This window comes from Carica papaya, chromosome 8 (genome assembly GCF_054855325.1).
Source record: "Carica papaya isolate Zhongbai chromosome 8, ASM5485532v1, whole genome shotgun sequence".
NCBI classification, from domain to species: Eukaryota; Viridiplantae; Streptophyta; class Magnoliopsida; order Brassicales; family Caricaceae; genus Carica; species Carica papaya.
In genome coordinates, this window is record NC_142316.1 from 11,617,943 (window position 1) to 11,634,358 (window position 16,416).

Below are 16,416 nucleotides of genomic sequence, written 5' to 3' on the forward strand. Positions count from 1 at the left end.
CCGACGCACAAGAGCTAGCCGTGCTAATGACGTGGTTGTCCTACGTGGTCATTTTTCTCCTTTTTGCGATTTGGCCCCTACTTTAATTTTTCTTTTCAAATTGGTCCTCCTTTATTTCTAGTTTGGCCTTTTCCTTTTGAAATTGTTTTCAAAAACATCCAAAATGCATATATCTAAAGAAAAATTCTAAAAAATTAAAATTAAATATTTTTATTATTATTTTTAAAACTAATTTATGTCATATCGAGCTTAAATTCTAGGCTCGGGATGTTACAACTTTCCTCCGTTAAAAAATTTGGACTCTCAAATTACTACCCCCTAGTCAAACAATTGAGGATATCGGCCCCTGAAGTCTGATTTCAACTCGTAGATGACCTCATCCTGCGAGTGATTTTGTCATAGTACTCTGATAAAGGGATTTCTCTGTTGCAAAGTACTCTGTTCTTCCGGTCTAAAATACTAAATGGTACCTCCTCATAAAATAAATCATCTTGAAGTGGAAGTGGCTTGTAGGACAAAACATATGAGGGGTCAGAGTTATACTTATGTAGCATCGACATGTGGAAGATGTTATGGACTCTGAATACTTTAAGAGGTAGTACTAGTCTGTAGTACTAGTCTGTAGGCGGATATCCCAATTCTGTCCAAAATTTCCAATGGTCTGATGAATCAGGGGTTCAACTTTTCCTTTTTTCCAAAGCTGGTGATGCCCTTAAAAAGGGTGACCTTAAAGAATACTTGATTATCTTTCTCAAATTCTAAATCTCTCATTCGGGTGTCTGTATAATTTTTCTGTCTACTCTGGGTCATATGAATGTTTTTACTGATCTTGGCAATCTTCACTGTGGTCTTATCTACAAGATCTGGGTCAGTCAATTTCCTATCACCTACCTCTTCCCAATAAATACACCACCTATAAGGTTGGGCATACAATGTCTCATATGGAGTCATACCAATACTTACTTGATAACTATTATTGTAGGCGAACTCTACCAGGGGTAGGTGGTCATCTCAATGCTTCGAAATCTAAAACACAAGCCCTTAGCATATTCTTCATTATGCAAATAGTTTGTTCTAATTGTTCATCTGTCTAGGGGTGGAATGTTGTGCTAAGAGACAATTTTGGCCCAATTACTTGTCGAAGACTTGTCCAAAACTGATAGATGAATCTAGGGTCCCTGTTAGATACCATTGTCACTAGAACTTCATGTAGTCTGACTATCTTCCGAATTTAGATTCTAGCTAGCTTGTCCAGGGGATCTGTTATTCTAATGGCTAGAAAATGGGAGAACTTGGTGTGTCGGTCAACAATCACTCAGATCGCATCGTGTTTCGAGTATGCCTTAGGCAATTATAAAGTCCATTAAGATATATTCTTATTTCTACTTCGGATTAGTATTGGTTGGAGTAGCCCACCTGGGAATTAGTGCTCTACTTTGACTTGTTGGCATACAAGGCACTTAGAGATGAAATCAACAATTTTTTTTTTATTTTACTCCACCAAAATCGGGATCGCATGCTTTGGTACATCTTAGTACTTTTTGAATGCATGGTGAACTTTGAACTGTGAGTCTCTTTCATGATATCTTTCTTCAACTCGCTATCACTTGGAACACACAATCTATCTTGGAACCTGAGTAACTCATCAATAGAGACTCGGAATTCTGAATTTAAACCATGTTCTGTCCTTTCTAAGAATTGCTAGAGTGGGATCAGCCAGTTGAGTCTCTCTTATTTTCTGGATTAACTCAGGTTGAAATGCTAAATGGGCTAGACATGTGGCCCTTTTTAAGTCTTAGAGCAGTATATGTTGTGTGGCCTTTATCATCTTGTGCTCAAAGACCATTATGTGAGCTAACATACCTGCATTCTTCCTGCTAAAAACGTCGGCTACTATATTACCCTTGCGCAGGTGGTATAGGATCTTACAATCGTAATCGTTGAGGAGTTTATTCCAACACCTTTGACGCATGTTGAAGTTCTTTTGGGTGAATATATGTTTTAAGCTCTTATGGTCCGTATACATTTTAAATGTTTCCCCATATAAGTAATGGCGCCAGGTCTTCAAGGCGTGAATAATGGCGGCAAGCTCCAAGTCGTCAGTGGAATAATTCTTTTTATGAGTTTTTAACTGCCTAAACTCATAAGCTATGACCTTCTCGTACTGCATCAGAACGCAATTCAGTCCTTAATTGGACACATTACTGTATTCTGTATACCTACCCGTTCTATTCAGCAAAGCCAAGACTGGTGCAATAGTCAGTCGTTCGTTAAGTTCTATAAAGCTTTTTTCATATTCTTCATTCCACTTAAACTTGACATTTTTCTTCGTAAGTCGTGTCAAGAGGGTGGTTATACTTGATCATCCTTCTACAAACTTATGGTAATAATCTGTCATACCCAAAAAAACTTGAACTTCCTTAATCGAAGTCAACTATTTCCAATCTATCACTGCATCAATCTTGTCAGGATTTACTGATACTCCATCTTTTGATATTATATGCCCTAGGAAGGAAGTCTGCTTGAGTAAAACTGACACTTACTTAATTTTACATATATTTTCTTTTCCCTAAGAACCTATAAGACCTTAGTCAGATACTGAGCGTGTTTCTCTCTGCTCTTAGAGTATACCAGGATATCATCAATGAATACTATGACAAACTGATCCAAGAACAGTCTGAAGACCCTACTCATTACATCCATAAAAATTATAAGTGCATTAGTCAATCTAAACGACATGATTAGGAACTCATAGTACCCATATCGGGCCTTGAAAGTCATCCTAGGAATGTCTTCTGTCTTGATCTTTACCTGATGGTATCCCGAACGTAGTCGATCTTAGAGAAAATGTGGGCATCCTGTAATTGGTCGAAAAGATTATCAATCATGAGGAAGGGATACTTGTTCTTAGTTGTGACCCTATTCAGTTCTCTATAGTTAATACACAACCTCAAAAACTCATCACGTTTCCTTACGAACGCGACTCTAGCATCTCAAAGGGATATACTATGTCGGATGAACCCATTATCATGTAACTCCTTGATCTATTTTCTCAGTTCTTCCATCTCAACACGACTCATTCGGTATAGGACAACCGAGATGGGTTAAGTGTCAGGCTAAAACTCTATGACAAATTCAACTTCTCGATCTACTGGCAGTTCTGGTAGTTCATTAGGGAATACATCTGAAAAATCTTAGACAATGAGAATATCTTGAATGTATATCACTTGCTTAGATTTGTCTAGCATGGAAAGAATAGTTGAGTTAAAGACATTTGATAAACAATGCAGTTACTATATGTAAACAATATGTAAAATTTTTATTAATTCATGAAAGACTATTCATTAGGAATGTTGAATATACGCTTCTTATGAAAATAGTTCACAGTAGTGTGATATGTCGCTAACTAGTTCATTCCCAGAATTATATCAAAATCTCCTGTATCAAATGCTATCAGATCTACGCTCAATTCCCTACTTACTATTTCTATGATGAAAGCTTTGTATATAACATTCCCCAGTAATGTCCCGTTCCTAAGTATGGACACAAACAGTACAAAATCAAGGCTTTTAGGTAATATATTTAAATTTTGAGTAAAAGTATATGAAACAAAAGAATGTGAAGCACCAATCTCAATTAAAACATGTGCAATGTGGTTGTAGATAATATACGTATCTTGTATCACATCCAGGTTGGCTTTAGTATCCTGCTGGGTGAGTGTATAGACTCTGCTCTGGACTGCTGGTCTGGCCTGATTATGATTCTACGGACACTCTCTCGTGTAGAGTTAGGCACTCCTGCATATGTGGCTAGTGTTGTTGAGGTGATAGGAAGGTCGGTCTCCATGATTCTTGCCATAGTGCTGGTAAACCTTACCGCATCCTATTATCGGGGCCTAGGAAGGAGCTTGAGTTGTGAGCCTTGGTCTCTTGTTCTGCTGGTTCAGTACAGTAGCAACTGGCTTATGATCCAAAACTGGGGGCCTGAAGTTGCCCACTACTGGGAAAAAAATGCGGAAGTTCATCTCTATCAACTGTACCTTGGCCAAGACTGTTGAATAAGTGCTAAGCTCGAAGATATACAACTGTTGTCTGATCTCAGGATGAAGACCCCACTCAAACCTTTTTATCTCTTGCCTTTGTCTGTCATGCTCTCAGGAGAGTACTAGCCTAACTCCAAGAATTTCTGAGCATATTCTGATACTGACAAATCTCCTTGAACCAGGTTGTGCAAACTCCATCTCCTTCAGATATTGGAGGTGTTCTGGAAGGTACTCAGTATTAAAGGCTGTCAGAAACTATTCCTAGGTGGTTGGAGTGGGTAGAGTAGCTTGCTTTAGTTACTACCAACACCCTGCCTCACCTACGAGCATGTAAGTGGCAAGAATAACCTTTTGTTCGGGAACTACTTCAAGGGTTGTGAAGGCCTTCTCTGTCTCTGCTAACCAGTATTTAGTCTCTTCAAAAGTGGATGTCTCTGGAAAAGTGGATGGATTGAGTCTTTTATACCTCTTGATATAGCCTAGGTCCATCATGGGCAGATTTGGGTCCTGCTGAAGGGGAACTGGATTATGATGGGTAAGGAACCGAGTGGTGCTATGGCAGCACTTAGTTGTACGGTGGAAGCACCAGATTATACTGTGGTGGTGTCAGATGATACTTTGGATGAGCAAAGTTATATCGTGGTGGTACTAGATCCTCTCGATGTGGAGATGGCTCATACTGTGGCAGAGGTGGAGGGGGATCAGGCAACTCCCTTCTCTCCTCCTTGGCCTGCTAGGTAGAGATGAGTATCTGAAGCATCTTAAAGAACCGATCAACATCCTCCCGAAGTGATCCCTCTCGGGCTGTTCTATTTAGCGGGAGCATTCCTCTTTTCATGTTTTTATACCTACATTTTATAACAAAGGTTTGAGATTCGAGTTGCATTGAATTACTCTAACCCTATGCGCAAAGAATGATTCCGAGGAACGCAGCTCTTATATCAACTGTAAAATCCTAAAATTAAGAAAATAAAATAATACTAAAATTTATTAATTAGCAGAAGCAGTTTAGAGTTTAGAGTTACATTCCTTGTACAACTTGATTAAAACGCCCAATAGAGCTACAAGAATGCCCTTAAAGAACATAAATAAAAAAGTGTAATAAGGAAAACTAATGTAATCAATCTTTGCTTGAAACTGGGGAAACAGAGAGACAACATTCTATCTAGTTTTCTTACTGTTCAAGATCCAAATCTTGGTCGTCATGATCTGAAATGGTTAATAATAAAGGGGGGAGCTATATTAACTCAATAAGAATATCAACACCTTACCATTGATACGAAAAATTAAAGGTTTGTAGAAATTGTAAAACAACCAATGGCGCTCATTTTTAAACAAACTCATTTAATTGAAAATATTAATTTTCTTAACTCACCTATAAGTTCTTAAATGCCACTTATGAAGATAAGAATCAGAATAGTAATCTAAATTATGCATTTTAAAAGATAAACAATAATTAACTTTTATCATTCCCACTTACCTACTGGTGCTGTTGGGGATTCATAGGGGTCCCCATTATACGTAGACCAAACATTCATTCTATAAATCAAACGGTCGTCCCCATACCCCGTCTGATAATGGGTGCCAAATATACAACTGCCTCAATACCCCGTCCAGTAGGAGCGTAATCAAAACAATTCCTAACCCCTTTCGGTATGAGACTTCTCAGCCCCGTTCGACTGATGGTAACATCCACGATAGGGTTTACCCTATGCACAAAATCCGTACACCCTTTCCCTAAGTACCCAGTAAACTCTGTTTATTTGACATAATTTATTTATGTGTATGCTCTCTATTATCTAATATTTAGCCCTAAGGGGCCTGTACATCTATATCACAAACATACGAGTGCACATTTTTAAGATAGGTACATGAATTAAGGATGCATTAAACTGATATAAACATGTTAGACACACAATAGAGTGATTAAACAACATAGATTGAGGAATCTGACCATGTTAGCCATAGATTTAAAGCGAATAAATTACAGTAAATAGAATAGTAAATAGATAAGCAAAATAAACGACTGAAGAAATAAATGCTACAATTAAAACTCAAAACAAGTATAGACTGATTGGTTACTTGCTCCATTGGCCACCTGTATTTAATTAATAAAAGGACCACAGATCAACTAAGATTTTTGTTTATTATCAGGTTAGCTTCAATTTAGTCATAACAGAAAAAAGGGGTGAGGGATTCTTACCCTAAGTCGGTGTTCGGAACACCATCTTTTTCACTATACTTCCTGGTGATTTTCGGTTCTTGAATTTTTTGAATTTTTCTACTAAAATTAAAACTTACGTTAAAATAACATGAAAATACACAAAAAAATGCCAAAAGGGCAAAAAATCTCACTGAGGTCGGTTTAGGGTTACAGCACGGTGGCACTGTCATGCTCTACCGCCGATTCCTCCTTTTTGACAACTCATCCTCTCGGTGAAGCCAATTTTGGCCGGTTATAGGTGAAAACCTATTCATTTCGAGATTAGGCGGTGTCTGTCGATGGAAAAATGAAGAAAATCGAAGCTTACCGATCGTTCTTGCTCTCCAGTGTGGTGGCTTTGCTAAGCTCCGCCGTTTCTTCGTCGCGGTCATGGCTTCCCTTCGGCCACCCTGCACTGAAAAACATGTTAGATGGCCTAAGGTCAAGAAACAGAAGGAATGGGAAGGGACTTCGGATTCACCGGAGTATTTTTCAATTTTGGATGCGGCGGCTCAGCCGAGCTCTGCCCTCCGATTACGATTTTTCTTTGAGTTTTCCTGCATCAAAAAGTGTTTTAGGTAGCTTAGAATGGAAAAATAGGACGAACAATAAAAAATTGTACTTGCCGGCATCAATTTGGGTCTCTGGTGCAATGGTAACGGTGGTTGGCTTCTCCTCCGGCCGCCCTTCTTCTTCTTCTCTGATGAGCAGGTGTGCGACTAAGGTTAGGGTTTTGGTAGAAGAGGAGTTTAAATACTCCCCTTCTCTTGATCTGGCCTGTCCGTCTGAGTCTGCATGGTGTCTCCTCAGCCGTTCGATCGCGCTTAATAGGAGAATGGATCTAAACCGTTCAATCGAAGGCATGTGGACTGTCCGATCACGCCTAATGAGGAAATAGATCTAGATTGTTCATGCATGCGAGAGTAAACACAGGCCGTTGGATCGTTTGACACATAGATTGCCCATGTGGCTTCCTGCGTGGGATGCATGCTGGTGTGTTCGGCACGCAGCGCACGTCGACTGGTCGTGCTGCTTACATGGCAACTTTTTTCATCTTTGCGATTTGGCACCTGCTTTTAATTTTTCTTTTCAAATGGGTCTTTCCTTATTTCTAGTTTCATTCATTCCTTTTGAAATTGCTTTCAAACAATCCAAAATGCATATATATAAAGAAAAATTCTAAAAAATTAAAATTAAATATTTTATTATTATTTTTAAAATTAGTTTATGTCATCCCGAGCTTAAATTCTGAGCTCGGGATGTTACAACAGGTGAGACCTAAAAAATTTAATCTTCATCATTTTTAGTCTCTACTATTTATTGAACCTCTTTATTCTTTTCATTACTTCTCATCTAAAATCACAAATCCATGTCAAAGAAGAAGCCTTAAACCTAAACGAGCAAATTATTAAAACCTTAGACATGAGCTTGCAAAAGAAGGATTTATAAATCCTTAAATGCCTCCCAGCTTGTCATGTGTTAGGTTTACAATACATTTAGGTTATGATACATTATTGCTTCAAGTTTTGTTTATGTTTAGTGAACTTACTACTTGTTATAGACTGAAAGAGACCTCTTATTTTAACACTTATAGCTATATTTGTTATATACGCGCGCGTGTGTGTATTATATTAAAAATATTAAATAATTATAAAAAATAAAAAAATCAAAATTTTAACAAAATTAATTAACATCTCCTAAGGCCAGCTGAGCCTGATCCAAATAGCCTGTCAAACCTAACACGAATTTGAGTTGCCATGAGCTAGGCTTATGGGTTGCATGGGCTAGAATTCTTCAAATTTTCTGAAGTTTTATTCCAGTTTGAACAGCTCACTACAGGTCATTTTTACACCTATGATTATACTTCTTATATATATATGTATGTATGTATGTATGTATAGTATATAGTTAACACTATATAAAGAAAAAACTAATAGACATATAATATTCAGAAGAACAAGTAATATACAAACACATTCATATGCACACATTTACAGTACGCACATGCTTACATATAGAAAATAAAAATTAAAAATATTATGGTACCATTTTTTTCCCTAATTCTATGTTCGAAAAAAAATGAATTTTAAAAAAATTTAAATTTGTTTACAAATTGATTTAAGTGTAAAATTATATCCATTTTGAAATTAACTGTTTATAAGATTGAACAAATATATTGATTAAATTAATTTTATGGAATTTGAAGTTCAACTTGAAATGTGTTTTTTACACTTGTTAATGGTCTTTTGCATTTAATTTCTCAATTAAATTTTTGGAAAACAACTTAAACAATATAATAATAATTTATCCAAACATTAAAGTCATCTACAAAATTTAACTCTAGTTTATTTGGAGATAGATACATTTTTTTTATTCAATTGTCTCTCAAACATGGCCTAATAAAAACATGGCCTAATAAAGGAAAATCTTAGGTGGTGTTTATTTCAATATTATATTTGATATAATATAAACTTTAAAAATACTTATAATGTCAATTATTAGAAACCCACACTTGAAACGACGCCGTATTTGTCCTCCCGATGTTAGATCGATGCCTGACAGCACGACGTATCTCGGCTCCACTCATATATACAGGTTTTGGCCGAGTAACCGTAAATCCGTGTTCTGTCAAACTTTTGTGTACTCTGAATCTTCGTAGAAGCTCAGGCTCGAAAGGTACGCTCGAAGGCGCATCGGTTTCTCGGTTTCTGTGATTTGATTATGCGTTTCTCTCTCTCTCTCTCTCTCTCTCTCTCTGAATCATGCTATCCTCTTAGTTCCATAGATCTGATCTTCTACTTCAGTGGTTTTTGCTTTGCCTGACACGGGGATTAGTCGAATCATCTTTGCTGGCTTGATTTCCTGTTTGTACTCTTTAGTTTCTTTAAAAACCCTTGCACTGTGTTTGCTTTATGAGAAATCGACGATAAAAAAGCAAATTGCATGATGATTTTAATGTCGTAGTCTATAATTTCTGAATGATCTTAGATTGGTTTTTTTGTGTTTATGTTGCGTAGAAGCGTGTAGGCAATTCGTAGGCTCCATTGTTGTAAAGTTGAATTAGAATCACGGATTTAAGTTTGGATTTCTCTTGAAACCTCTGCTTAAGAAGAGGTGCAAGATCCAAAAATTGATAAGTTATGGTAGATTTTCTTTAACGTCAAGTTACTTTCCATGTTATTATGTGGGATCCAAACGGCTTACTACTTAGGCATTAGTTGTGGGTTTGTTATATTTTTCGACGGATCCTGTATAGGCCGCTAGAGTCGTACTTTCGTCACGAACCAGAGGCCAAGCTTGTATGTTCAAGGACTGGAAACCTACAAAATCGCAAGATCAGTTCATATAAACATGCGTAATTATTTTGTTTATCTATCATATTTGTCCGGTAATTCTGACAAATTTGTAACTCTACTTCACTTGGCAACTGTTAGTAACAGAATTACTTTATCCTTCTGTTTTCATAGGTGTAAAGTGGCCAATTCCTCGTTCATGTCACAAAATGTTAATTACTTTGCATTCCAAGCATTTACTTCTTTAGTAGCCTTGTTTGGATTTGCAATGAAGTCTTTTTTCTTTTTTAAATTTCCTAGAAAATGTGAATCATCTATCTAGGATTTCAGAGAATAAGTGGTTTGCAACTAGATTGGAGCTTGAGGCTTTACATTCTAAATCATTTGCTTCCTTGAAAATCCCCTTAATTGGATGCTACAAATGCTGGAAGTAAAAGACAATAGTTTCAGAGTTGTGCCCTTCTTTCTAATGCTTGGTTATACTTGAGGGTACATCGTGAGGCATAGAAACACAGGAAAACCTTGTTAATCCATCAAGTTGACTTGTTGATTGATATCGCTAAAAGTAAAAGCTTATTTGTCAGGTTTATGCTCAAAATTTCCTTTCTACCAACATATATGCTTGTATTGAGATAACAATTGTTCCTCTAAAAGATAACTTTTTTATTTTGAAGAAGCATGGATGCCAACAGGAGTCAGGGTGGAATTCAGCAGCTGCTAGCTGCAGAACAAGAAGCTCAACACATTGTCAATTCTGCTAGAAATGGTAATTGTGCCCTTCCTTAATCTTTACATGCTGAATTTTGAAAGTAGCTTCATTTACAATTATGTTGATATTGTAAAAAACGAAGTGTTGTTGATCATATGTATTTAAACCATTCCAAAGTGTCTAGCTGTTAAATTTATGTTGGAATGTGTAGTTTCTTTTGTATCCTGTATAAGAGAAGGTTTTTTCGAGGGCGTGAGAAGAAGTCTTGGTTGTATTAATTTATACATATGAAGCTTCTTTTAATATGTGTAGAGATGAATTAGTAATATGTTTGGAACACATCAACAATTTTTATGGAGTTTCTTTGGAAATTTAGAATTTGCTTAATTAGGAGGGATAAAAATGTTATTAGAAGATTATAAAAATGATCTCGTTAGAAATTCCAAGTGAAATAAGAATAGTATTTCAGGTTCCGCAAATTTTGATAGAATTTTAAATACATGGTTTCACTTCCACTTTGAATTATCTATGAGTTTAATGTTTAAAATTTTAAATTAAATTTTCACCATCATCTTGGTAAATCTGGTGTAGAACTCCAAATGAATTCTGTAAAAATTTCTTGATTTGTTACTAACATAGCTTAAGATTGTTTAGTATATATCCTTATGTGTACTTGTTCATGCATTGTTTTTGAGAATTATGTTAAAATTTATAAAGTTTTAAAAATTGATTTAAACATTTAATGATATGATCATTGATTTTGATGCTTTATTTTTTCTGTTTTTAGCGAAAATGACAAGATTGAAACAAGCCAAAGAAGAGGCTGAAAAGGAGATTGCTGAATACCGAGCACAAGTGGAGCGTGAGTTCCAAAGGAAGGTGGCTGAGGTAAATATTCATTGGGAAACCTGTTCTTAACTGGTAGTATACGCCTTGCATACTCAAATCAGTTCATGAATGTCTGTTGATCGTGAGACATGTAAATATTCCGTATTCTACCTTGAACCCTGGGGATAAATCATTTCCTTCGCCCTTTTGATATTATAACTGTTGAATCTTTTCTGGACTGGACATGCTAACTTTTGCTTTTCATGATCTCAATCACAGAGCAGTGGAGATTCAGGTGCCAACGTGAAGCGACTTGAACAAGAGACAGAGTCAAAGATTCATCACCTGAAGACGGAGGCCTCGAGGATATCAAAAGATGTAGTTGACATGCTCCTGAAGCACGTCACAACTGTGAAGAATTGAGCATTTTCATTTCTGGGGGAATGAAGTGATCATGATGCAAACACGGGGAATGTTAAATCTTCTATGGCATGATTCATTTCAGCAGAACCTTATTTTGTTGTGTGCGGCAATTGGATGGATCTTTGTATTCTCTTATTTCAAATATTTAAGATCTTGATATGTCAAGATTGGTCATGGAACTTTTTGCATCTCATGTTGTGCCAATATGTTTATCCAGTAGTAGTGTAATGGCATTTTTTGTTGAGACAGTAAAAAAGAGAAATAAAGTTTACCATTGATGTTTATTTATATGCAGTTCCAGGTAAAAAGTGTTAAAACCTCAGAAAAGCATGAACCAGGGATTTTACTTTCATGGTGATGTGAGCATGGACGGCTTGAACTATTCAAGGATATTCAAGAAACTAATATAGGTGATGTTAGTTTTCTATTATTTATATGCATCACATGCTCCCGGTGCATGCATGATGAACTAGAGTATTATATTATTGGAGTTTATATGCTTATTAGTTAGACCGTGATTTGGATCTGATTGTGTTTTTTTTTCCCTTTTTTTTTTTTTTGAAGTACAAATTTTTTTAAAAATTAATGTTATTGGCGCATATATGAAGTGTTTTCTTAAATTTCTTTATTTGAAAAAACACATTGAAGTGACAGACTAAAGAGAATAGAAGTTAATGGAATGAAAATATGTTCGTTATTTGAATAAATTGCTTTCTTCAGAAATTATTTAAATAAATTATGTTGATGTTATTTTATTTGTATAGGATGTTAAAGATAGAGAGAAGATCCTTGTGCAAGAGACTAGTAATGTTTACATGTCATTCCCTCAAAAAATTTATATAAAAATTTAATGTGTTTAAATCAAAGATATCAAAAGAAATCTTAAGTCAATAGATCTTAGTTATCTATGATGACCTATTTCAAATTTAAAAATTTCGAGCAAAACAGGTTCGTTTATTTGTTAATATAATTAGAATCGTGTTAGGTTTTTATTCATAAACAAATTTGTCTGAACTCAATCTAATTATATAATATATGTGTGTGTGTGTGTGTGTGTGTGTAATTTTAGTTAGAAATAAAAATAGATAAAACTTGATTTAGAATGTGGTGATAACTAATACTTTGGAGTTTTTAGTTTTTAGTTTAAATGTGAATTGTCATGTAAGAAATTTATTTATATAATAATATAACTCCATATACTTTTGAATGTAAATTATACAATTTATACATTTATTTCAAATTACTAAACTTCCAAGGCAGAAATTGAATATGATATTAATAAAGACGAATTCATTAAAATTTTAATTAAAATATATTATGATGCAAGAGCAGTCCCAAAAGACACTTTAATGAAACAGGAAGATACACAAGAAACTGGCGATGCCTACAAGGAACTAGGACCAATGGGGAAACAAGCCCAAGTTACCCATGGGCCCAATCACCTAAAGTTGGGTCCAAAAACTCTAAGGTGTTTTCAACCTGTTAGTGCATAAGTGGGTGAGCAACAAGATCACCAATGAAGCTCAAAAAAGGCCCAAGATCCAAGGCAACCGTGGAAGACATGTGCGGCACACGTGTGCAACAAACATGGGAGTCCACCCGCACATGCAGGAACCTCACCCGCGTGAAGTAACACACGAAGCGTGCAGCAAGGGCAGCCCACATGCCTAGTGCACGCAACATGCACATAGCACACCCGCAGCATGCATGCAGCACCACACATGCGCGTACACCACAAGCTTACGCCAAGCAACCTGCACGCGTGCGATCCACGCCCCAGAAGGAGAACCCGCACTGCCCACCAGGCCCATTCAGCAAGACGCGCGCCCAACCTACAATCGGGCCAGGCGCACGCCAAGTAAGCCCGCGCCTGACGCACAAGCCCAACCCGCGGGCTTGTTTTGTGTGATCTGCGCGGATCAGCCGACCCAACCCGCATGGGTTATTCGACCCGCAACCTGGCCGTCCCTCCTCCACCTTTTTTTTAAAATCATCTTGGACCCCATCTCAACCTTTTTCCATATGTTTTAATTAATTTCCCCATGTGTTTTATATGAAAAACACATAAGATAATTTTAGCCTTGTTTTAATATTTTTTTCTATCTCTTAGGTTATTTAATTATTTAATTTGAATTCTAGATGAGGATAGAAATTATTTTATTAATTTCTCAAGTGTTTGTAACCATTTAGAACTACCCTAGTAAAGTCTATATAAAGGCCCTTTCCCATAAGTTATAAACACAATTTATTTGAGAGAAATAATATTGAAAGCTTTTGTTTTTCTTCAAGAATTAGTGTTTTGCTAATTTTTTCTTTAACTTCTTCAAGTTCTTTAAAAAGTAGGAGTCTTCAGAAGTTTTGTTGAGTCGATGAGCGGAGATTAACTTATCGGCAAGTTTCTGATATTTTTCCTTTCCTTATTTTAATTTTTTAGTTTTTGTTTTTTCATTCCTTTTAGGATTATAAATTCAATTAAAGGAAGAAGTTTTCTAGGTGATTAAGTTTTGATATGTATATATTGTGTGGGTTATAGAAGTTGATTCGATCCTCCCCATACTCTCCCGTGTCATCTAGTATAGGTCGGCCAGTGAAACGACGGGGGATAAGCTTCATCGTCGAGAGGGAAACAGCCCGGATCACCAGCTAAGGCCCCTAAATGACCGCTCAGTAATAAAGGAGGTAGTGGTCCAGAGACAGCCAGGAGGTTTGCCTAGAAGCAGCCACCCTTGAAAGAGTGCGTAATAGCTCATTGATCGAGCGCTCTTGCGCCGAAGATGAACGGGGCTAAGCGATCAGAGTTTAGACTCCTAAAATTCAAAACTATCTTTATTGTTCTTTAGCATTCTTGTTATTAAATTAAAATTCAAAATTTATTTTAATTCTTAATTTGTTTGCATATTACTTGAATGTATTCTATCTGTTTGTTTTAAGTAATTCTGTATTTGTTCCATAATTAAAAAAATATATCTATATACAAAAAAAATCTAAATTGCACCCATTAAGGCAATTGACACATTGTTTGCATTTTATATAAAAAAAAAGTAGAATAGTTGCCTAATTAGTGATTGGAAAACTTTTGAGAAATCAAAAGCATAGTACCTCACCTAACGAGTGCGAGTGAAAACTTTTGTTTTCATTCCATACATCGTTCATGTTCAAAATTTTCAAATTGTATTTCTATAAGCTTACATCAACGTTACATGAAGAAACTTGACTGGTCGTAAAGCACAACCAATAAATTGGAAGTAGTACAAATAGATACACATTCCGATTATATTCATCAAGATTGATCGGATCCCTACGCATCGATTCAAAGTGTCATTCTTTGTGATCTATGTTTTTTTTGTTTATTTTACTTTTATTCCATTATAAAATTAAGTGACTAATTAATACTAGTTACGTAACACACAAGAAGCACATTGTTCTTTCTTCTATGTGCTTGATTCTGAGCCTCTATAGAAATCAAATCCTTTTAGGGTTTATTTGAATTGTGGTTTATTAATGTATAATATGATACTGAGATAGTTTTGCCTTATTTGAATCAACTTCAAAATACATAGTATGATTTTTTTATTGTTCTTGTATGGTTCTCCAAACCACCATTTTTTCTACTTTTGCAAACTACCGAATCAGTGATTTTTGAATGGTAAAAAATTTTGCTTCCATTTATACCCTCACCATCTTTTCTTAATTCTATATTTATCATAGATTAACCAAAAAATTAATAGAAATAATAGGAATATACAAAAATAATTAGAATAATAGGAATATACAAAAATAATCTTCTTTTTCTTGCAATATTGCCACTTGATCTTCTTTTTTTATTTCATTTATTTATTTAATTATATAAATATATACACATTTATATATTTTTGCCGCCTCTAGATCTTCTTCTGCACTGAGAGTCCCATTTGTTTTGTCTTTTTTTCATTTATTATTACATACAATAAATAGTGACAAAATAGGTAATTTGATTGAATACACAACCATGTCATCCTATCAATTCAAACAAAAACAACTAACATTACTATACATTAATACACAATCTTCTCAAATATAGTATAACTTTGTCATTACAATACTCTGTCGTTACCATACAACACCATACATTAATTAACCATCCTGAAAGTCATCCAAACAAGCTTTTAAGGTTTTGTTGTGTCATAAGAGCTAACGTGTAGACCCGACCAAGTGATTCTGATTTCGAACGCTCAACTCAACAGAAGAAGTTGTCAACTAAGAGATTGGGAAGTAAACACGAGCGAAGGTGAAGGAGAGTTTTTACTTTCACTAACTTCTTTTTGCAGGTACTTCGATATATTTCATATCATTGCAAGAACTCCCAGCTGGAGCAGTACCATTGTTCTGTGAAGAGCCCTCAACTTGCAAATCAAAAGTAAGGACCCAGAACAAGGGGAGAACATATTTCACACCTGCTGCCTTATCAACAACAAGGTGTGTAGTATGATCATCGATGGAAGAAGTAGTACTAAAATAGCCAGTACCCTGATCGTGGAGAGTATGATCATCGATGGAAGAAGTAGTACTAAAGTAGCCAGTACCTTGATCGTGGAGAGATTGGGACTTACATATATTGCGTACCCCAGCCCTTACAGGTTGCAATGGCTGAATGAAAGCGACAAAGTAAAGATAACTCAGTAGGTCATGGTACCTTTCTCCATCAGTAAGTACAAAGATGAAGTATGTTGTGATGTTGTTCCTATACACTTCAGCCATGTGATACTTGGCAGGCCTTGGCAATTTGATAGGCAAGTCCAACACCATGGTCAGACCAATGACTATTTTTTATGAAAGGACAACCTTACCCATATCATCACACCCTTTTCACCCTGAGAGGTGCATGAGGATCAAGTAAAGGTCAAAAGGACCTTTGAGAAATACCTAAAGAGAGAGCAAA

The 16,416-nt window shown here is 35.8% G+C and overlaps 1 protein-coding gene across 4 annotated transcripts in view; it reads left to right on the top strand.

The window, feature by feature from the left end:
* VMA10 (vacuolar membrane ATPase 10) overlaps positions 1 to 11,786 on the top strand; it is a 44,911-nt gene extending 33,125 nt beyond the window's left edge. Inside the window, exons 1-4 of one of the 4 annotated variants that reach the window (XM_022047501.2) lie at positions 8,765 to 8,921; positions 10,213 to 10,304; positions 11,035 to 11,135; positions 11,355 to 11,786. In XM_022047501.2, the coding sequence (XP_021903193.1) occupies positions 10,217 to 10,304; positions 11,035 to 11,135; positions 11,355 to 11,498 (333 nt within the window). In that variant the 5' untranslated portion in view covers positions 8,765 to 8,921; positions 10,213 to 10,216 and the 3' untranslated portion in view covers positions 11,499 to 11,786. Of the gene's footprint in view, positions 1 to 8,764; positions 8,922 to 8,954; positions 9,110 to 10,212; positions 10,305 to 11,034; positions 11,136 to 11,354 lie in introns of those variants that run through there. The other 3 variants (XM_022047509.2, XM_022047516.2, XM_088209344.1) reach the window with 3 other exon arrangements.
* Positions 11,787 to 16,416: the final 4,630 nt, after the last annotated feature.